A 24,165-nucleotide genomic window follows, 5' to 3' on the forward strand; every position below is an offset into this window, starting at 1 on the left:
TTTAATCTCCAGCATTTACAGGGAATTCATACAACTTAACAAAAGGAAGATAAACAACCCAATTAAAAAAAAAAAAAGACATTGGACTTAAACAGATACTTTTCGAAAGAGGACATAAGGAAGGCCAAGAGACATATGAAAATATGCTCAAAGTAACTAATCATCTGAGAGTTGCAAATCAAAATGACAATGAGGTACCATCTCACACCTGTCAGAATGGCTATCATCAACAAATCAACAAATGAAAAGTCCTGGCAAGGATGCGGAGAACAAGGAACCTTTGTGCACTGCTGGTGGGAATGCAGACTGCTGCAGTCACTGTGGAGAACAGTATGGAGTTTCCTCAAAAAAATAAAAATGGAACTCCCATATGACCCAGTGATCCCACTTCTAAGAATATATCTCAAGAAACTAGAAATGCCAATAGGAAAGGATATATGCACCCCTATGTTCAGAGCAGCACAATTTACCATAGGTAAGATTTGGAAACAGCCTAAATGCCCATGGGTAGATGAGTGGGTCAAAAAACTGTGGTACATCTACAAAATGGAATACTATGCTGTGGTAAAAAAGAAGGAATTCTTACCATTTGCAACAGCATGGATGGAACTGAAGAGCATTATGCTAAGTGAAATAAGCCAGTCAGAGAAAGATAAATATCACATGATCTCACTCATTAATGGAATATAATGAACAACATAAAGTGATGAACAAAAACAGATCCAGAGACAGAGAAGCACTGATCAGATCAAAAAACCTCAGAGGGAATATAGAGGAGGGTGGATCTAAGGGGGAGAGATCCACCAAAAGACTTGTAGGCATGCATGTTAGCCTAACTAATGGACACAGACACCAAGGGGGTGAGGGCATGAGTAGCAGGTGGGGAGACAATGGAGCCTTAAGGACACATATGTAATACCTTAATCAATAAAGAAAAAATTTGAAAAAAAGAAAAGAAAAAAACACAGGTATAACCAGTGGACATAAGACATTGGGGGATAGGGGAGGCTAGGGGACTGTCTAGGGCAGGGGGATAAAATGGACACATATGTAATACCCTTTGTAATACTTTAAGCAATAAAAAAAAAAACAAACAAAAAAAAAAACAGGAAAGAAACAGCAATCCTAAATTACTCAATAGATCAGATGGACTTAATTGACAACTTCAGAACATTTCACCCCAAAGCCACAGAATATACATTCTTCTCAAGTGCACACAGGACATTTTTAAAGATAGACCACATATTAGGACACAGGCAAAGTCTCTTCAAATTCAAGAAGATAGAAATCATATCAAGCATCTTCTCAAGCCACAATGGCATAAAATTAGAAATCAACTACTATAAAAAGAATGAAAAAAATCAAACTTGGAGGCTAAATAGAATGCTATTAAACAATGATTGGGGCCCGGGGCATGGTGACGCGCAGCTGGACCGGCGCCCCCAGCGGCGGGGCAGGCGGCGGGCGAGGGAGCGGGGCCGGGGCCCATGCTGCTGCCCCTGGCCTGTCTGCACGGCCGGCCGGGTGGTGCAGTGTCTGGCCGCGCTCCTGGTGCTGGCGGAGCCCACCCCGAGGCTCCGGCGCGGCCCACGGACGCCCCGCACCCCGCCCCCGGGCGCCAAGGCCCTGCCCGTGAAGATGGCCGCGGAGCTGTACGCGCCCGCTGCCTCCGCCGCCGCCGCCACCCACCGCCACCGCCACCGCCACCGCCACGGACATTGCCAACAGCAACGCCGCGGCTGCGGTCTGGAAGGGCCCGCCCAGCGCCCCGCCCCCGCCCGCGCTGCCCGCGCCAGACAACAACGTGGAGAGCCCCAACTGGCAGTCCTGCCACCCGACCCTGCGCGAGAGGGACGCGCTCCTCTTCAACAACGAGCTCATGGCCGACGTCCACTTCGTGGTGGGGCCCCCGGGCGGGGCCCAGAGAGTGCCTGCCCACAAGTACGTCCTGGTCTTCGATAGCTCCGTCTTCTATGCCATGTTTTATGAGGACCTGGCAGAAGTCAAGCCCGAGATCCACATCCCTGACGTGGAACCCGCGGCCTTCCTCATCATGCTCAAGTACATGTACAGCGATAAGATTGACCTGGAGGTGGACACCGTGCTGGCCATGCTCTATGCAGCTAAGAAGTACATCGTCCCCGCGCTGGCGAAGGCCTGTGTGCACTTCCTGAAGACAAGCCTGGAAGCCAAGAACGCCTGTGTGCTGCTGCCCAGAGCCGGCTGTTTGAGGAGCCCGAGCTGACCCAGCGCTGCTGGGAGGTCATCGACTCGCAGGCGGAGATGGCCCTGTGGTCCGAGGGCTTCTGCGAGATCGACTGGCAGACCCTGGAGGTCGTTGTCACCCGGGAGGCCCTCAACACCAAGGAGGCGGTGGTCTTCGAGGCCGTGCTCAACTGGGCCGAGGCCTAGTGCAAGCGGTAGGGCCTGCTCACCACCCCGTGCAACAAGAGGCACGTCCTGGGGCCGGCCCTCTACCTGGTCCGCATCACGACCATGACCCTGGAGGAGTTTGCCAACGGCGCCACCCAGTCGGACATCCTGACGCTGGAGGAGACACACAACATCTTCCTGTGGTACACGGCGGCCAACAAGCCCCCGCTCGACTTCCCGCTGACCAAGAGGCGGGGCCTGGCCCCGCAGAGGTGCCACCGCTTCCAGTCCTCGGCCTACCGCAGCAACCAGTGGCGCTACGGGGGGCACTGCGACAGCATCCAGTTTGCGGCGGACAGGAGGGTGTTTGTGGCAGGGCTGGGCCTGTACGGGTCCAGCTCCGGGAAGGCCGAGTACAGCGTGAAGATCGAGCTCAAGTGCCTGGGGGTGGTCCTCGCCCAGAGCCTGACCAGGTTCGTGTCCGACGGCTCCAGCAGCACCTTCCCGGTCTGGTTCGAGCACCCGGTGCAGGTGGAGCAGGACACCTTCTACACGGCCAGCGCTGTGCTGGACGGCAGCGAGTTCAGCTACTTCGGGCAGGAGGGCCTGACGGAGGTGCAGTGCGGGAAGGTGACCTTCCAGTTCCAGTGCTCCTCCGACAGCACCAACGGCACCGGGGCACAGGGCGGGCAGATCCCCGAGCTCATCTTCTATGCCTGAGGCCGTGGGCGGGCGGGCACTGGGGGGACAGGGCCGCACGCATTCTCCCCGGCAGTACAGGCTTCAGGACTCCTAACCTTTTGTGCGCAGATGGCTGTAGCCAGAGGTACAAACGAGACGTTTGTACATGGCCAGAGCCTGGGTTCTGAATCCAGGGGGCTTGGCCTCATCACATCTCCTGCACATTGGGGTGCACACTCAGGTGGAGGGCGGATTTGGGGGTGGGGGGCAGCCCGGACCCCACCAGAGGTGCCCACACCACCTGCTTTGTGGGCTTGGCCGTCCCTCCCACCCTCCTAGATCTTCTGAGTTGTTCTAAGCTTAAGACCTTCCCACCAAATCTAAAACCTGGGAAAAGTCATTTAATATCGTTTCTCTTGAGTTTTAATAAAGTGAGAGCCACAGGCAAAAAAAAAAAAAAAAAAAAAAAAAAAACCAAACACAACAAAAAACAAACAAACAAACAAAAAACAATGATTGGGTTACCAACGAGATAAAAGAAGAAATAAAAAGCATCCTGGATACAAATGACAATGAAAACACAACAATCCAAAATCTATGGGACACCATGAAAGCAGTCCTAAGAGGGAAATTCATAGTTCTAAAGACCTACCCAAAACAAAACAAAACAAAACAAAACAAAACAAAACAAAACAAAAAAACAAGAAAAAAATGGTAATAAATTAACTAACCTTTCAACTTAAAGAATTAGAAAGAGCAACAAGGAAAGCCCACAATAACCTAAAGGAATGAAATAATAAAGATCAGAGCAGAAATAAATGACACAGAGACAAAAATAAATGCAAAAGATCAATGAAACCAAGAGCTAATTCTTAGAAAGGATAAACAAAATTGATGAACCTCTAGCCAGGCTCACCAAGAAAAAAAGACAGAGGACCCAAATAAACAAAATGAGAAATGAAAGAGGTGTGGTACTAACTGACCGCACAGATATACAAAGGATTGTAAAAAATACTACGAACAACTCTACTCCAACAAACGACAATCACAACGAAATGGACATATTCATTCAAAAATACAAGCTTCCAAAACTCAAGCAGGGAGAATAAAAATATCTGAATAGGCCGATAACTACTGATGAAATTGAAACAGTAATCAAAAAGCTTCCAGTATAAAAAAGCCCTGAACCAGATGGCTTTAAAGGGAAGTTTTACCAAATATTCAAGAAGAACTAAAACCAATCCTTCACAAATTATTCCAAAAAATTCAAGAGGAAGGCACACTTCCAAGCTCTTTCTATGAAGCCAGTATTACCCTAATCCCAAAACCAGAAAAAGACACTACAAAGAAAGAGAATTACAGGCCAATATCCCTCATGAACATAGATGTCAAAATCCTCAACAAAATTCTAGCAAACTGGATGCAGCATTACATTAGAAATATTGTACACCATGACCAAGTGGGATTTTTCCAGGGATGCAAGGCTGGTACGTTATCCCCAAATCAATAAATGTTATAGCACATAAACAAATTGAGAGACAAAAATCACATAATCATATCAATTGGTGCATAAAAGGCATTTGAAAAAGTTCACACCCTTTTCTAATAAAAATGCTCAGCAAAGTGGGAATAGAGGGATAATACCTCAACATAATAAAAGCCTTATATGACAAACCTACAGCGAACATCATACTCAATGGGCAAAAACTAAAACCATTTCCCTGAAGAACAGGAACAAGACAGGGATGGCTGCTTTCACCACTCTTGTTCAATATAGTACTGGAATTGTTAGCCACAGCGATAAGAGAAGAAGTAGAAATGAAAGGCACCAAATTGGAAAAGAAGGAATAAAATTGTCATTATTCACAGATGACATGATACTGTACATAGAAAATCCTAAAGACTCCATCAAAAATTATTAGACTTAATAAAGGAATTCGGCAATGTAGCAGGATACAAAATTAATGCAAAGAAACCTATGGCATTTTTATACACCAATAATGAACTTACAGAAAGAGATTTTTTTAAAAAAATCCCATTTACCCTCGCACCAAAAAAATTAAGATACCTAGGAAGAAAATTAACTTAGGAGGTAAAATACCTATACTTAGGAAACTACAGAACGTTGAAAAAAGAGATAAAGGAAGACATAAACAGATGGAAGAACATACCATGTTCATGGATTGGTAGAATAAACATCATTAAAATGTCCATGCTACCCAAAGCAATCTATAGATTCAATGCAATCCCCATTAAAATACCAATGGCATATTTCATAGACCTGGAACAAACTCTCCAAAAATTCATCTGGAATATAAAAAGACCCAGAATAGCTGCAGCAATCCTGAGAAAGAAGAACAAAGTAAGAGGGACCTGAATAACAAATATCAAGCTGTATTACAAAGCCACTGTTCTCAAAACTGCCTGGTTCTGGCACAAAAACAGACATATTGACCAATGAAATAGAACAGAGAACCCAGAAAGCAACCCAAACCACTATGCTCAATTAATATTTGACAAAGGAAGCAAGATCATACAATGGAGTCAAGACAGTCTCTTCAATAAATGGTGTTGGGAAAATTGGACAGACACATGCAAAAAATAATGAAACTAGACCACCAACTTACACCATACACAAAAATAAACTAAAAATGGATAAAGGACTTAAATGTAAGATGGGAAACCATAAAAATCTTAGAAGAAGCCATAGGCAACAAAGTAGCAGACATTTGTTGAAGCAATATCTTTACTGATACAGCTCCTAGGGAAATGGAAACTAAACAGAAAATAAACAAATGGGACTACATCAAAATAAAAAAGCTTTTGCACAGCAAAAGAAACCATCAACAAAATAACAATAAAGCCCACTTCATGGGAGAACATATTTGCCAATGTTTTATCCGGTAAGGGTTTCATCTCCAGCATTTACAGAGAACTTATACAACTTAACAAAAGAAAGATAAACAATCCAATAAAAAAAATGGGCAAAGGACCTAAATAGATACTTTTTGAAAGAGGACATACAGAAGGCCAAGAGACATATGAAAACATGATCAAAGTCACTAATCATCTGAGAGATGCAAATCAAAACGACAATGAGGTCACACCTGTCAGAATGGCTATCATCAACAAATCAACAAATGACAAGTGCTGGTGAGGATGCGCACAAAAGGGAACCCTCATGCACTGCTGGAGGGAATGCATACTGGTGCAGCCATTGTGGAAAACAGTATAGCATTTCCTCAAAAATTAAAAATGGAACTGCCATTTGACCCAGTAATCCCACTTCTAGGAATATATCACAAGAAAACAGAAACACCAATCAGAAAGGATATATGTACCCCTATGTTCATAGCAGCATAATTTACAATAGCTAAGATTTGGAAACAGCCTAAGTACCCATCAGCAGATGAGTGGATGAAAAAACGGTGGTACATCTACACAATGGAGTACTATGCTGCTGTAAAAAAAGAAGGAATCCTTATCATGAATGGAACTGGAAAACATTATGCTAAGCCAAATAAGCCAGTCACAGTAAGATAAATATCACATGATCTCACTCATTTGTGGAATATAATGAACAACATAAACTGATGAACAAAAATAGAGCCAGAGTCATAGAAGAATTGAACAGACTGTCCAACCTATGAGAGAAGGGGTGAGGGGGTAAGAGATCAACCAATGGACTTATATGCATGCATATGAGCATAACCAATGGATACAGACAGTGGAGGGTGAGGGCATGTTCTGGTGGGGGAGGGGGAGTGGGGGCAGTCAGGGAGAGGTCAGTGGGGGAAAAAGGAGACTTATGTAATACTTTAAAAAATAAAGAATTTAAATTAAACAAAAGAAAACATAAGAAAAAACCTTCATGACATTAGCTTTGACAATGATTTTTTTGGATACAAAAGTCCAGGTAACAAAAACCCTCATGCATATTGAAATTTATAAAAATTTAAAAACTGTATACTAAAAAGACACTATCAACAGAGTGAAAAGGCAACCTATAGAATGAGAAAAATATTTGCATATTACATATCTGATCAGCAATTACTATCTAAAATGTTAGATAACTCCTAAAACTCAAAAGCAAAATAAATAAATCCTATATAATAAAAGCATAATATGCTAAGTGCCTGACCATTCGTTTGACCTTTCCACCAGTCACTATGACACACACTGACCACCAGGGGGCAGATGCTCCGACTGATAGGTTAGCTTGCTGCTGGGGTCCAGCTGATCAGGAGTGGGTGAGACAGTTGGACATGCCCTGGAGTCCTCCCGTGATCCCTCCCCAGCTGGCCAACCTCCTGCAATCCCTCCCTGTCAGCCAGCCTGGATTGGGACTGGGCTAGATGGACTCTTCCACATCCCTCCCTGGCTCCAATCGGCCCCAATCAGGACTGGGTGAGACAGGCTGGACATGCCCTGGAGCCCTTCCATAATCCCTTCCTGACCAGCCAACCTTCCACAGTCCCTCCCCAGCTGGCCAGCCCCCATCGGCCCCAATCAGGACTAGGCAAGATGGCCCTGATCAATCCCAATCACCAGCCACACCGAGGGACCCCACTGGTGCATGAATTCGTGCACCAGGCCTCTAATAAACAAACAAACAAACAAACAAACAGCCTAATTAAAGATAGGAAGAAGACTTGAGAAAATATTTAACCAAAAAATATATACAAATAGCCGATAGGCACATGGAAAGATTCTAAACTTTACTGATCATTAGGGAAATGCAAATCAAAACAACAGTGAGATACCTCCTCACACCCACTTGTATGGCTACTATATATAAAAAAACACAGAAAAGAAGTGTTGGCAAAGATGTGGAGAAATTAGAACCCATGTGCACTGTTGGTAATTTAGAATGATACACCTACTGTGAAAAACATCATGGTGGTCCCTCAAAAATTTAAAAATAGAATTAACATATGATTCAGCAATTCCATTCTGTGTATACACAAAATAATTGAAATCATGCCTCAAAGTCATATTTGCACACCAAGTAGAGGGGAAGATGGGTAGTTATTGTTTGATGGGTATTGCATTTCAGTTTTACAAGATAAAAAGAATTGATATAGATGTAGTGATGGTTGCATAACATTATGAATGCATTTAATACCACTGAACTGTACACTTAAAATGGTTACTATGGTAAAATTTATTTTGTGCATATTTTCCCACAATAAAAAAATGAAGAAAAAGAAGCCTGGAGACCCATACTGAACACAGCTAATGAGAACTTAATATTCACTGTCCATCCTCTTTTCCAATGTAAGTTTTTTCTCCATATATCTCCCTATTTATTTGATATAAACTCTACTGTGCTTGCTCAGATATCCTAGTATTAACTGGCACACATCTAACCCCAGAATACTGTTCATTACTTTAATTTCCATAGTTTTCTCCCATCTAATCTATTTAATTTCTGGCTTCATCAAGTGACTAAAGCACCCAACATTGTTCTGCTGTTTCAATGCTGTACTTTAGGCCTTCTGGATACTTTCCCCAAGTCAGTTTCTAACCTTTGTTTTGCATCCCTCACTATAGCAAGCATATCTGCATGTCATGTCAAGCTGTCCTTGTCCAAATATTGCCAGGAACTTAGGCAGTCTTACTCCTTTATATAGAGCCCTTCAGAAATGCACCTAGGGAAATATTTTAAAGTGTGATCTTAACAACGGTACTACCAGAAGATATTCACTGAAAAAAAAAGGTCTATAGTAAAGTATAAGAAATGCCATATACTCTATTCCCATCTTTGAGATTCATGATAAAAAAAAAAAATGAATCCAAAGTTCCAAGAAGCCCTGCAGCAAGGAACATGGTTTGACTATTTTTATGTGACTGTGCTTAACTTAGTATTTTGCAAACAAATTCAGACCCATACCCTCTTGCGCAAAACACTCATCTGTTGGTACTCACTTTGAGAGATGCTGTTCTAGAGATGTCTCTCAGTTCCCCCCACGCTCCAGTTTCTAAGTCCTCCCCAGTCTCATGGATCTAGTCAATTACCAATTTCATAAGTTAAGGATTCCTTACCCAGGATTCCAAGATGCTCATCTTCCTCCAGCTGTACCTTTTTCTGGAATGTTTCATCTTGGAAGGCTTCATATCGGACTTTCCAATAAGTTCCCCCAATTCGGCTGGAGCCCTTCTGGAAGAATATATCTGAGCCACTGGCATATAAGAAGACAAATATCACATGATTTAATAATGTATCAAATAGACTCCTATATCACCCTAGGTCTCATCAAGTTATGGATCTTTATAATTAGGAAAGACCTCTGAGATCATCCAGGTTAGCTTCTACCCAGTGGAGATGAAACCACTAACAAATAATATGCAGCTTCTGCTTCAGCCTATCCAAGGTCAGGGAACTCATTTTCAGAGGAAGCAATCCTTCTTACTGTTGGATAGCTGTAATGATTACAGTTATTTTTATAATAGTTTGAAATCTTCTTGCTTGTAAATTCCAGACACTAGTACTAGTCCTGCCTTCATGAATTCCATAGACTTACATCTATCCTTAATTATCTTTAGGTATTCAAGATTGTTTCTCTCCTTAATAAAGAATATCTTTAATTCCAAAGTGAAAAACCACTAACTTAGCAAGCCCAGTTAGAGATTCTAGAAGTCATGCTGAGACCCAAGTGCCCACTTTCCTATGTTTTCTGAACATTCATTCCATTAGTTTTTCTGCTAGGAAAAAAAAAATGTTTATTTTTGCTGGAAAATAAACATTTTTCCAGTAAAAAACTAGGTGCCTTAGGACATTCCCCCAAACTCTCCAAGTCATCTACCAAGTGGCTCTTCTGTGAAAGACCTGGTATCACTGATAGGCCAGTGAGTATGCATAACTTAGGGCCTAACAACTGAATAGGGAACTAACCTGCTCTATCTTGCCCAATCTGAGTCATGGATGAAACAAGAGAATTTGAATAAATTCCTCCAAACGTATGGTTATGGATGGCCATAAGGCAGGTTGCTTCCCCTTCTTCCTACATTTCTCAGTGCTTTTTACACTCCTGTTTAAATGCCTCCTTCAGACTATTAAAAAGAAAAGAAGGTGCAAGGAGGTAAATAATGGACAAAATAAAGAAGAGCTGGAGAAATGACATTTCAACTGATCTGGTCCCATTGGGCCTCCTTTTCTGAATGTGGCTTGGTATTAGAGCAGGAACAATCGCAAACACTGCTAGTTCCCCAAGAGCAAGTTGTCCAGGGGTCAAAAGAATTTGGTTAACAGTTGTGTGATATTAACTCCAGTCAGACAATGATTGTGACCCCCAAGTGAAAGAGAGATTTCTGACAGTGAGTAGTAGTGTTTGGGGATAAAACCAGGAGTAGAAAGAAGAATCCCACTACCTCTTACCTGCCTGGCTCCCTCAAATTCTTCCCAGTACTCCCATCATAACCCATTGGGCCATAGTCCCATTGAATCTCATGAGCCTGAATGAAGTACTGCCGGACATTTCCTGTTAGTGGGTTCACAGGAGGGGCCATGGAGCAGGACTTGACATTGTAGAGTGCTTGCATGCCATCTGGAAGAAGAGGAAGAACATCATGTCTGGCCCCATTTCAACTAACAGGCCTTCTACCCAGACAATCCACCGTCCTCCTTCTCCTAAGGTGTTCCCTCCCACCTTCCAATAGGCTCTTTACCCCTAATTCCATGTGAGCCATTTTTCTCTCACTTCTTAAGAGCCTGGCTGGAAGAAAGTGAGCCCAAATAGGAATTAAAGTATCTCCACCTGCTCACCACCACTACTGAATTTACCAGATGTTCACTCCTTTGCAAAAGTTTACATTGTACAAATATCACAGAACTTGAAGTCCAAATACTGAGAACAAGTTCAAGCCTAATTACTCTCTGTAGTACTTAGGCAAGTCAATTCCTAGATCTAAAATTAAACCCTGTTTTGTAAATGGGGAGAATAGGAAATCTGCCACACTGGGCTGGGGGGAGCATTAAAAAAAAGGAGTAAGTAATTTGTAAAGAGGGGTTTTCCCGAAACACTGGAACATCTACACATCGAGATGAAGCTTCAGATTTAGGACTGTCATGAAAATGTAGTGTCTCCAAAATGTGAAAAATGTTACATTGAGGTATAGTGGTAATTGATTATATTGCCTTATATTTGGTTGGCATCTTATAGAGGTTATTCAGATCATTATTTCATTTGAGTCTCATAACATCCCAAGGAGATCTGAAATTATAAATTAGAAATCTGAGATATAAAAGAGGATGCGGAAAATATATTCATTTTTATTAGATAATTACATAGGCCAGGACCTGTGCCAGGTGCTTTACATATGTTATTTCCTTCAATCCTCATAACCACCCTGTGAAACAGACTTTTTAAAATATGTTTTTTAAATTGATTTCAGAGGGAGGATGGGAGAGAGAGAGAGAGAGAGAAACATCAATGATGAGAGAGCATCATTGATTGGCTGCCTCCTGCATGCCTCCTGTTGGCGATGGAACCTGCAACTCAGGCATGTGTCCTGACCGGGAATTGAACCATGACCTCCAGGTTCATGGGTTGACAGTCAACCACTGAGCCACACTGGTCAGGTTAAACAGCTTTTAATATCCCCTTTTGCACTTGAAAAAAATCTAAGGATCAGACAATTTAAGTAACTTATAATACAGCTAGTCAGTGATAGAATTGAGACTTAAGCTCTTATCTTTTAACTGCAAACTTAAGTGCTCATTTTCTTTTTTTATATCCACTAGCTTGGTCTCAACATTCTCCTAGTCCAGTGATGGCGAACCTTTTGAGCTTGGCATGTCAGCATTTTGAAAAACCCTAACTTAACTCTGGTGCCGTGTCACATATAGAAATTTTTTGATATTTGCAACCATAGTAAAACAAAGACTTATATTTTTGATATTTATTTTATATATTTAAATGCCATTTAACAAAGAAAAATCAACCAAAAAAATGAGTTTGAGTGTCACCTCTGACACGCATGTCACATGTTCGCCATCACTGACCTAGTCTTTGAGATTCAAAATTACATTATCTCTCTAATATCCCATTACAACTTCATAAAGTAGAAATCATTACTGCAATAATCAAATAAGGGAACAGAGGCTCAGAGAAGTGACATTACTTACCAAAGCTAACTAAGCAACTGGTGGAACAGGGTTTGAATCCAGGCCTGTCTGGATCTAAGGCCCTTGCTTGTTCTACTATTGTGCTGCATTCCTAACCTCCATCTGGATTCATACTCATTACTCAGGCACTTTTGGAACCAAGGCCAAACCCTGGATAGTAGAGCATGGGTAACTGGCTCCTATTAGGAAAAAACCACCACCCCAGACTCATTACCTTACCAGTCTATAACTCCTTGCTTACTCAAATCCATTTTCACATACTCACATATCACTTACCTGACATCCATCTAATTTACCATATATCAAATAATTCTAGAAAGTGAGAGCTTAAGAGGCATTTAGAGAGTATTTAGACCAAATCTTCCATTTTATAAATGTGGCAAATGAGGCCTAGAAATGGAAAGAAACTTTCCCAGAGTTATTACAGTGAGTTTTTCATAGAGCTGAGACAACCACTAAAATCATCTAATCACTTATTTACTTCTCTTTCCATTGCCTCATGTGTTCCTCCTCTCTGATGGTCCTCAATGCACTGTGCCATTATTCAACCATTCTCCCTCTGAAAACCAAACCTTCTACCCCTATTTCTGTTGGGTCCTAATTAGGGTGTCATTACCTGCCCACAATACTCCATGGTTTCTTGCAGAAACCTTGTACTTTTAACACTAATCTCTCCTTTATTCCCTGTTCAATCATCTGCAAGACCTCCAGTTCTTAATTCCTTAGGACTTTGAGGGGGGGGGGGATGACAGCATAAAAGGTCACTTAGTCTCTTAACAGATGAAGAAGATGAAATGCAGAGAGATGTGCCTGAGGTCACCCTGCAAGTTAATATCTGAGCCAGGAAAGAACATGGGTCCCAGAATTCTAGTCTAGTGTTTCATCCTCTTATTCCTGGCTGTCTCACCTTAAAAACCTCTCTTATGGCTCCAGACCAGAAGCCAAGCCCCACCCCATTTCTTTAATAGACATTTCTCTTTTTTTAAAAATATTTTATTGACTTTTTACAGAGAGGAAAGGAGAGGGATAGAGAGTTAGAAACATTGATGAGAGAGAAACATTGATCAGCTGCCTCCTGCACACTCCCTATTGGGTATGTGCCTGCAACCAAGGTACATGCTCTTGACCAGTATCGAAGCTGGTATCCTTGTGTCTGCAGGCTGACACTCTATCCACTGAGCCAAACTGGTTAGGGTCAGAAGCCCAGGCTCTTGATGACTATATTGCCCCCTTCATCCCATACCTTAAGGGTCAGAGATGCTGGATCTCACCTTGCAAGTGACTATTTACTTGACAGCTAATTAACCAGATGCCAAGTTTCTGAGGCACCATCTCAGCAGTCACAAAGGTGGCTGGAAAGATATGAGCCACATCAGTGCGGTGGCCCCGGATGGTTAACATCTGTCCATGGAAGTAAGCTGTGTGGACATCTACTTCATTGCCCATGCCAAATAAGTGCCAGGCCACACGCTTCTGCGCACACATGTTCAGCTCTGGTAAGTTCCCAAATACAAAGCCATTGATTGCTGAAAAAGAAAATCAGAAGAAAAATATCAGAGTTAGGAAAGAATAGCCCAATGGGAAAAGCCTTACCATCTGACAATAATATGAAGTAACATTTAGATGAGGTTTTATTTTTTAATTACATTTACTGGGGTGACATTGGCTTCATATAGGTTTCAAGTGCACATTTCTAGGATACATGATCTGCATATTGCATTGTGTTCCCACTAGCCAGAGTCAAATCATCTTCTGTTACCATATATTTGGTCCCTTTTACCCTTTACTACTCCTCAACTCTCTTCCCTCTGGTAACTACCATAGTGTTGTCTGTCTGGGCATCTTAGTTTCAATTTTATATCCCACATAATGAATTAAATCATATGGTTCTTAGCTTTTTGTGATTGACTTATTTTGCTTAGTGTAATATCCTCAAGGTCCATCCATGTTGTTGCAAATGGCAGTATTTCATCTTTTCTTATGGCTGAGTAGTATCCCATAGTATACATGGTACATATAGATGAGGTTTTAAAGAGCACACTGTGCTGACAAAATGCATTATATCATTTAAATCTTACAAACAATCCTAGGAAATAGACAAGTATCAATGGTCTCATAAAAAAAATGAGAAAAACCAAGGCTCAGAGAGGTAAAGTTGCTCTCTCTCAAGGCAAGTGGTAGAGCCAAGGTTCCAATGCAACAACTCAAGGAAGCTTTTTAAGGAATGTGATTTATTTTGTAATCTATTCTTTCCTCCCAGGCCAATTTTCTTCTAAAATTTCCATAGGACAATTGTTAATTTAGCTAACTAATTACCATGGTTATTATAAGCAATTGGTATAAAACCAAGAGAAATTTGAGCTGTCTAAGCCATCCTTTACATCTTTCATCTTAGTTTTCACTTCCCCTTGGGACAGTCTGGCTTTGGTAAGTAAGCTACTCCCTAATTAACCAAAAGCAAAAGTAACTTGTTTCTCTTCCTAAGAATCACTTCTCTGCCCATACCTCAGGGCTTTTGGGCCTTTAGTTAATTTTATAGTTAATTAAGATGCTGGATTCCCCATAGGCAACCATTTTTCTTCACAAAGTAGTTAATTCTTACAGATTGCATCCTTTTTAGAACAAAGAAATGTTAAGTAATTATATCAGTAAACAACCCTCATCAAAGTGACTGAACATATAGCATATGAGTTTGGAATCGACACCATGGGCTATTCCACATTGAGGAGGCAAGTACTTAATGGCAAGAGCACATTATTCAGTCAAACAGATTAGGGTTGGAATTTTAGCTGTGCCATTTATCTGTTGTGTAATCCTCAGTTTTCTCATAGGTAAGAACAAGGTAAAGCTACCTACTGCTCCTGGTCCTTCCAATGCTTAAAAATGGCCAGGTATTTGAAATGACCTTTCATCACAGTCTACTGATACAATGTGGCCACTGCTTCCCAGCTCACCATGCATCCTATTACTTTCTTGAAAGGCCTCATCTTCTTTGTCCACTGAGACAGGGTCTGAGCAGTAAGTGGCAATATTCTTATTGATATGCCAGCTAAGATTCTCATCTACCACACTGAAGAGCAGGAAGAAAGAATTATCCACATCTTGCCGCCGAGGAGGGGAGTTCCCATCCAGGGTTCCTAGTACAAATAAGAAAGTTGTCATTGAGAACCTCCTATCCTTAACAACAGTAAACTGCAAGGAATACTCATAAGAAAGAAATAGGAAGAGAGGCAGTCTTAAGAGTCTGTCAGTAACAGAAAATCAGATGGAGACTTCTTCAACCAGGGCCTTAAAATGACCACACTTCTTGCAACACCTAGGTCTTCAGGCCTGACTATACCTTAAACATACCCTGTTTCCAACCACTTTCACAATTCTTCCCAAATCTTGATAGCTACACTTCCAATCCTATCCAAACTTAAACTCTTACCATATATCTTATGTTTATACTAGAGGCCTGGTGCACGAAAATTCATGCACTGGAGGGGATTCCCTCAGCCTGGCTTGCCCACTCTCACAGTCCAGGTGACTCAGCTATCAGGAGAAGGTAATGCCCCATCACATATCTGCTGCTGCCACTGCTGTCAGTGCAAGCCTCAACTGGCCCTGGTTACCTGAGCCTTGGGCAGCCCTGGATGGCTGGGAAGCCACGATCAAGGCTTGCCTGCACCTTGGGCTGGCCCTGGGAGGCTAGGAGGCTGAGGGGACTGGCGTTCTCCAGAGGCAGGCACACAGAGTGCCTGCTGCCCCAGCGGGGCTGAGGGGACTGGGCGCTTCCATCTTGTGGCTGTGGGTGCCGCCATCTTTGAGGGTGGCAGCCAATTAGCATATTCCCTCCTTATTGGCTGTGGGCACTGCCATGCTTGAGGGTGGGACAGTCAATTAACATATCCCCTCCTTATTGGCTGTGGTCACTGCCATCTTTGCGACAGTGTGAGGGTCAATTAGCACATTCCCTCTTTATTAGCTAGGATGACCTGACTCCCATAATTACTAATTCAAGTTTTTTAAGTGATTAGAAAAAAAAAAATTTTAAGTAGAAAAGGGTTTTTTTTTTTTGTTAGGAAAACTAAGGTAATAAAATAGAAACAAAACAGTGAAAAGGGAGTTTTCCATTGTTTATTCCTGCTGATAAACATTGGTTCTGAATTATCACTCCTCAGGCTGCTGCTTAATATATAGGTAGTTCAACAATATCACTGTTTTCTATAGATATCCCAAATTGCACCTCATAGCTCACTCTTGGGGCCTGTACCTCTTTTACAAGTGATAAGGGGTCCAATGAGGCCAGTTGCAATATCTCGTGGAGCATCTACATGAGAATGGTAGATCCAGGTGAGGCATGCTGGGTCAGCATCAGTGGGTGCATGGCTTTCTGGAATGCTCCAGTTGTAGATATGGCTGCCTCCCGGGGGAACAGAGTCATCAGCTTTCAGCTGACCAGAGGAGCCATCTGGGTATAGGGAGCCTAGAAAATGAAATTGCACATCTCAGTCCCAGGGTGAGTGAGACAGAGCCTAGAAGATTTAGAAGTGAAGAAAAGGCTGACATATGAGACATCTAGGTCCAGTCTTGTGGAAAAGGTAAAGTTCTAAGGTCCAGCACAGTGTTCCTCAAAACCTGAGGAGGGCACAGATTCAGGTGATATCTAGCCAAAGAACCCCAAGTCTCACATCAACAAAGGGTGGAGATGTGGCAGTCTCTGGGGAAAGAGCTACGGCTACAGAAACTGCTCCACAGCCTGGTCTAGTAGTACCCTAGTGCAAAGCCAGGGGCATGGAGGCATGGGAGGAGACAGAATTCCTTCCCTTCAAGCACTCACTTTAGAAAACAATCACAGAATTTCATTTTAAAGGCAACTTAATGATCAGTTGGCCCACTTCCCCATTTTATGGAAGAGAAAACTGAGGAAAAGTAACTGGCCAATGGTCATACAGAGAGAATTAGTGGTTAAGTCAGGAGCTTCTGACTTCTTTCTCTATTCTCCTCAGTTACTTTTGTGTCTGTATTATAGGCCACTGGGCCTGGGCTAGTGAGAGATACAAATAAGTAAACTGAACTAACTCTTTTTTTTGCTGTTAATCCTCACCCAACGATATTTTCCCATTGATTTTTAGAGAGAGGGTAGAAGGGAGGGACGAAGGGAGGGAGGGAGGGAGGGAGGGAGGGAGGGAGGGAGAGAGAGAGAGAGAGAGAGAGAGAGAGAGAGAGAGAGAGAGAGTTGAAAGAGACACATTGATTGGTTGCCTCCAGCATGCTCAGGGGATAGAGCCTGCAACTGAGGTATGTGCCCTTGACAGGAAGTGAACCCAGGAGCCTTCAGTATTGGCAGATGCTCTATCCACTGATGCAAACCAGCTAGAGCTGAACTAACTCTTAAGGGGGAAAAATGGCCTTTTAGAAGACTGTGACCTTAGAATAACGCTCCCTTATATTCAGACCACACTCTTCTCCTTTCAAAGCACAAATATTTTATGGAATGTCATTTAAGTAATTCTTCCTGATAAAAGGCAGATTTTTACATTAAAAAATTTTCTATTACAGTTGACATTCAATGATATGTTATTTCCAAGTGTACAATATAGTGGTTAGACATTTATATAACTTACATAGTGATTCCCCCTGCGATATTTCCAGTACCCACCTGACACCATACAGTTATTATAATACTAGAGGCCAGGTGCACAAAAATTTGTCCTCAGCCCAGCCGATGCCCTCCTGCAGTGTGGGACCCCTCGGAGGATGTCCACCCCAGTGGGGACCCTCACCCCATGAAGGTTTGGCCAGCCTGGGTGAGGGGCTGAGGGCCGTTTTCAGGCTGGCCAATCACCCTGGTGACGTAAGCTCCCAGCCTCTCCTTTTTTTCTTTTTTTTCTTTTTATTCTGCGATTTATTTACCTTCTATAATTGAAACTTTGTTGCCTTTAGCAGAGGCCTGCGGAAAGCTTGGCTTCCTCCATTGCCAGGGCCAACCCACTCCTGCTTGCTCCAGCTCCGTGGCCATGGCTGGCTGAAAGCAGGTATCTGGGGTTTATTTACCTTCTATAATTGAAACTTTGTTGCTTTCAGTGGAGCTTAGAGCTGGGCCACAGCAGGCGGGGAAGCTTGGCTTCCTCCATCACTGGAGCAAGCAAGCTGCCTGCTCGCTCCAGCTCCGTGGCTGGGTTAATTTGCATATAGTCGCTCTGATTGGATGGTGGGCATGGCTTAAGGCATAGCAAAAGTACAGTCAATTTGCATGTTTGTCTTTTATTAGTATAAGATTATTGACTATATTTCCTATACTGTACTTTACATCCTTGTGATTATTTTGAAACTTCAAATTTGTACTTCTTAATCCCTTCAATCTTTCCACCCACTTCCCCCAAACACCCTGCCATCTGGCAACCATCAGTTTGTTCTCTGTATCTATCATAGAAAAAAAAAAACAGAAACAAACTCATTGATAAAGGGCAGATTGAATCTCCACATTTCTAATGAAGAATCCAAGGCCAAGAGAGGAACAATGACTTGCCCAAAGTCACACATATGAATAGCAGAACTTATAAGAGTACCCACTTATGTTTACTCTGAGAAGAGTCCCTGCTTCCTCAGATCAATAAGGGAGAAAAGACTGTCCTTGTTTCCAACTCCTCTCTTTCATATAGCAGAGAAGGAAAAGTGATAGTTATGGGCAGGAGAAAGAAAGGGTGGGCTGGTTTACCTTCTGAATCCTTCTCATAGAAAACACCATGGGGGTGGATGGTATAGGGACGAGTGGCAAAATTCTTCAGGTGGATACGGATGACATCTCCCACCTCAGCCTGCAGCACTGGCCCCAGGAAACCCATCCAGGTAGGCTGGGCCATTTCATGCATATATGAGCTGTCACTGTATTCTTTGTAGATGGTCTTCTTGTAGCTGCTCCCTATCCGGTTCTTGTCAGACTTTAGGAAGCTGGAAGCTACCCTGGGGAAAAAAGAGTCACAATTTTGCCACAATTTTCAAACCTCTGGAGGGTTATTTTCCAGAGGAGGCTGACAAAAAAGTGTCCATCTTTGTCTAAGGCAAAACAAGAGGAAATGGGAAGTACTAATCAAAACATAAAAGCTTTAAGTTAGTTTAATTGTTTGACAATGGGAAGTATTAAATGAAAACAGATCAAATTCCTGATATTTGAACACTTTTATGTTAAAAAAGGCAATTTCACATATTTCAATCTAATATCCTATATAATAAAAGGCTAATATGCAAATTGTCCCCTTGACTGGGAGTTCAACTGGGAGTTCAACCAGGGGGTGGGGCTGGTGGCCAACAACCCATAGTCCCTCCCCCAAGCCAGCCCCCTCATCCCCCCCCCCACCTCAATTAGGGGCAGGGCCGGCTGGCCAACTGCCCTCAACCCCTCCCCCCAGCTGTCCCGGCCTGATCAGCCCCAATTGGGGCCAGCTGGCCAGACTCCACCAGTGCATGAATTCATACGCTGGGCCTCTAGTATAGTAATAAGGAAGCAATCAAGGATTGGTTATTTTTAAGTGATCAACTCCCTACCTCTGTTGCCTGATTTAGCATTCATTGCCCTGCCATGTATGAGAGGTTTTATACAGTAGTGGTTAAGTGCTTAAACTCTGGAGCTGGGATGGTTCAATTAAATGCCGATATTGCCACTTCCAAATCTGTGGACTTTGACCAAGTTACTTAACTTCTCTGTGTACAATTTCCCCATCTGTAAAATGGAAATAATCACAGTACCAATCTTGGACAGGGTTGTTGGTGACTAAAATAATTAATATACATAAAGAGCTTAGGACAGTGCTTGGGAAATAGTAAAAGCTTAATAGATATTAACTACTACTTCAAACTATTGGAGATGGGCAATAACAAGGTTTATCCCTCAAGGATAATTTTAAAACAAAGACTGTGACTTCAAAATTAGATTGATAAAAAGATGGTTTGTCATAAAAGACAGCTGTTTTTCGTACTCTAATTCTTCCCAGAGAGCTCTGAGGTGTTACAGCTAACTTTGGAAGTCTCTAAGATCAAGAAAGGCTAATCCTGTGCTACCTGTGAGAGACAAAATGGTGAGAAGAATATAATTTTTTGCACCTACATTACCCAGGTTAAAATCCTAGGTCTTCCATTTACTAGCTTGGGACTTGAGCAACTTACTTGATATCCCTGACCCTCAGCTTTCTTGTCTAAAAGATGAGGATATTCAGATTCACCTCCTAGAGCTTTTGTAAGAATTAGGTGACACTAAGGATGTAAATTTCTAGTATGACCCTATGTAAGTGATAGCTATTACTGATCTTTCTTTGATTCAAATACTTACCTTATTTTTTTATCATTTTTACATATCTGAAATTAGTACAGTTCTATTGAAATATGGGAGATTAGTTCCACATACACATCTTACAAACACTGTGTATATTTCATGTTTCTTTTTATTTTTAAAGCTAAACAACTGTTATTAAAACAGCATTGTGGATATCATCTTAACATCAAGGGAATATGGAATTACCATTAGGACCCTAAAATGCTGAGGCACCTCAGTGTGAAAAAGCAGACTCCATATACAATGCTGGCTCTTGAGTCAACTAGCCTATTCTCAGCAAACATGCCACTAGGTGTATGGTTCAAAGATATCAGGAGCTGCTGCTACCACACCTGGGAAAAGGTCTTCAAGAGGTTACCTTCTGACCTCAAGGGTGCTCCCCCCCACTCCAGCTCTAATTTCACAAGAGATTAAACCTACGTGTCACTGTCCAGAGGCTGGTTCGTGATGACATTTCTTCCTTTGGGAGCATAGTTCCACTCCACGTCCTGGATGCCCAGGTAGTAGACTCGAGTAGCCCCATCAGTCAGTTGGGGCCACAAGGGTTGCATGAACAGCAGAGCCCAGAGGAGATGGCCTGGCTCCATGGCCCACATTACTCTGGGAAACAGGCAAATGAATAGCTGCTGGTATGAAAGAAAGAGAACAAAGGGGCTTTGCATGTGTCTGGAAAACTAAAGAGGCAAGAGTCAGATGGAGTGACTGAGAAAGCAAGAATGAATTCCCCAGAATCTATACCTTATCTGATTACTTTCAGTTCAACAAGTATTCAATGATCTCTACACATTGGACTTTGGAGGGCAAAGTTAAACAGTCACTTATACGGATAATTATGCATCACTTCCTTCAGAAGAGAAATCTGGATCTCGTGCCTTCAGCTGTGCAGAAGTAAGAATTATTCTGGCACAAGAATCAGGAAACAGGCACCAAAAGCCTGATTGTGCCACTAACTCACTCAGTACCTGAATCAAGTCAGTAATTCTCCCTATGTCTGTTTTCATTGCTGTCACCTTCTATCCCCTATGAATTGTATTTTAAAAACACATAAGAATTCATCAAAACACATTTACTAGAAAATTAATAGACCCAAGATGGAAACAACCAAAATGTCTATGAACACTAGAATGGATGAGTAAATTGTATTTTATTTATACAATGGAATTTTACATAACAATGATATGAACAAACTACAATAACACTTGAAAATGTAGATGCCTCTCATGAGCATAATGTTGCAGAAATAAATCAGACAAAGAATACTTACTCTATTATTTCATTTATATAAAGTACAAAATCCAGCAAAATTAATGTATGGTGCTAGAAACCAACATAGTGTTTGCCCTTGAGGTAGGGATCAGTGACTGGGAAGATGAGGAATGCTTTTAAGTAATGTTCTGTTTCTTGATCTACATACTGGTTACATGAGTGTGTTCAGTTTGTGAAAGTATATAGAGCTATGAACTTAGCATTCATGTGCTTTACTGCATGTGAATGGCAAAAAGTAAAAAATAAAACAAATGAGAATATGTAAGGGAAATATTAGCTTATCAAAATGTCCTCTGCTGGTTCTCTGCTATGCACAAACTCATTTCATGTGTCCAATCATGAATCAGAGTCAGAATTGAGCCTCCAGCCTCTCATCCAGTACACCAGCCAGGAGGTTAGACTTCTTAGGGCTACAGTTAAACTTAGAAACACAGACAACATAACATAAATACACATATACATATACTTGCATACACGTAGGCACATTCAACCTTATCTAAATGCAGAGCTGTACACACTTGCATCCACATATAGAAATACACTGTCACACAGAGCCTTTTGCATTTTCAGAATAATAACAATAATAAAAAGATATTTATTGTGCATGCATAACATGCCAGACACTTTTATAAATATTTTACATAGATTAAATCATTTAATCTTCACAGCCACACTATGAAAAAGATGTAATTGTAATCCACATATTGCAGAAGGAAAAACTGCAGAACAGAAGTGTAAAGTAATATGCCCAAGGTCACCTAGTTAACAATCAGTAGAGTTGGATTGTGAGTCCAGGAAGTATGGCTCTAGTGTCTATGTTCTTAATCACCATACCATACTACCTTCCACAAAACATACTTGCACAATCACATGAATATACACAGAGAACATGTGTATGTCCATAACTATAAAGGTATCAGGGGAAACCCCATATAACCTTAAAAATTCAATCACATGTAGTTGTGATCACTTCTAGAAACAGACACATACTCATATAGGCAAAGATATATTTAATCAATATCATTCATAATGATGATAATAATGATGGTAGTTACCATTTATTAAGAGATTACTACATACTAAACACCATGTTCAATGGTTTATATAAATTATTTCACTAAATCCTCATCTTCAGCACATGAAATTGGGAAAATTCATTAAAAATTAAAAATCAAAGATATTCACAGATTTACATATAAATAGGAAATCCTCAGATATTTACCTTGGCTAGGCCTAGATATTGACCTTAATCAATAAACAAAACTATGGAATTTCCTACAAAATTACAGGCCCCTTTACACACAGTAGTGGTGCAAGTGTTAAATCTTCAATCTCCACATGACATTTGGCAGAAAGCTTTGATATAGGGGAGAACCCGTTCTTGGGTTACTATTTTCAAAACCTGGATGTTACACTGACCACTTGTGTAGACTTGGGTAATACTTAACTATTCTGAACCTGTTTTCTGAATAATAATATCATTCTTGAAGTAATACATTAGAAAACATATATGAAAGGGACACAACATATGTTATGTTTAGAACATAACAGACAGTAACTGCTCATGTCTTCTTCCTCCTCCATCCTGGCTACTGTCTCCCACATATACTACATTCTACATTTTTGCCCTAAGGGCTAACTTAAATCTTAACTGCCCCAGAAGGTCCCCTCTAGCCTTTTCATACCATTGTCTTCCAAAGGAATACTTATTCTGTATAATACCTAATTTCATTAAGTCATACTTTGTATTATTTTTACCTTTCTGCCACATGAACTATATTTTCAAGATTGAACTATAAACTCCTTGAGGGTGGATGTCATTTCTGAGAAGACATGGTTATGGGGGCCTTGTAAATGTACCATAAACAAGTACTTCTAAAGTGACATGCAGTGACACAAACATGCGTTTTCCCACCAATTGGTTCTGGTTCAAGTTTGCCACTGGTTCACAGAGTAACTTTAGGGATATTATTTTGTCTTGGTGAGTCTCAGTTTCCCTATATATAAAATAATAGACAATATAGTTCTTACCTTTTTGGGGTCATGGATGTTTGAGAACATAATGAAATGCAAAAACGTGGAACCACAAAAATGTTTTATATAAAGCGTTTTCCAAGAGTCTTTCTAGTTCTCATACTTTGTCAGTACTCTCACTCACTAATGAAACACGGGTTCACATGCACCTACTTATAGTACCACATATGGTCAAACAAATAGCCATGCCTTGGAACCTTCAATATGAAGGGAATATCCTTGGTTGAATGTAAGTCTGAATACAATATGGACCTCCTTCAAATTTCTTTCTCAGGGACATGCCAGCAAGGCTGTTGTACCTTAAACTTGCTTACCTAAGTAGAAATCTATCCCAGGTAAGAATTTCACAATTGGAGATACACATGGTAAA

At 41.5% G+C, this 24,165-nt stretch overlaps 1 protein-coding gene and 1 pseudogene across 1 annotated transcript in view; one reads left to right on the forward strand and one right to left on the reverse strand.

The window, feature by feature from the left end:
- Nucleotides 1–21,100, reverse strand: part of HEPH (hephaestin) — a 112,427-nt gene extending 91,327 nt beyond the window's left edge. The window contains exons 1-7 of the mRNA XM_036306059.1: nt 20,916–21,100; nt 18,885–19,129; nt 16,437–16,649; nt 15,136–15,318; nt 13,453–13,707; nt 10,433–10,601; nt 9,100–9,236 (exon numbers count right to left, since the gene is read on the reverse strand). Of these exons, the coding sequence (XP_036161952.1) occupies nt 9,100–9,236; nt 10,433–10,601; nt 13,453–13,707; nt 15,136–15,318; nt 16,437–16,649; nt 18,885–19,129; nt 20,916–21,091 (1,378 nt within the window). The 5' untranslated portion in view covers nt 21,092–21,100. The remainder of the gene's footprint in view (nt 1–9,099; nt 9,237–10,432; nt 10,602–13,452; nt 13,708–15,135; nt 15,319–16,436; nt 16,650–18,884; nt 19,130–20,915) is intronic.
- Nucleotides 1,488–3,093, forward strand: LOC118654652 (annotated as a pseudogene).
- Nucleotides 21,101–24,165: the final 3,065 nt, after the last annotated feature.

Source organism: Myotis myotis, unplaced genomic scaffold, assembly GCF_014108235.1.
Source record: "Myotis myotis isolate mMyoMyo1 unplaced genomic scaffold, mMyoMyo1.p scaffold_m19_p_4, whole genome shotgun sequence".
Taxonomy (NCBI): domain Eukaryota; kingdom Metazoa; phylum Chordata; class Mammalia; order Chiroptera; family Vespertilionidae; genus Myotis; species Myotis myotis.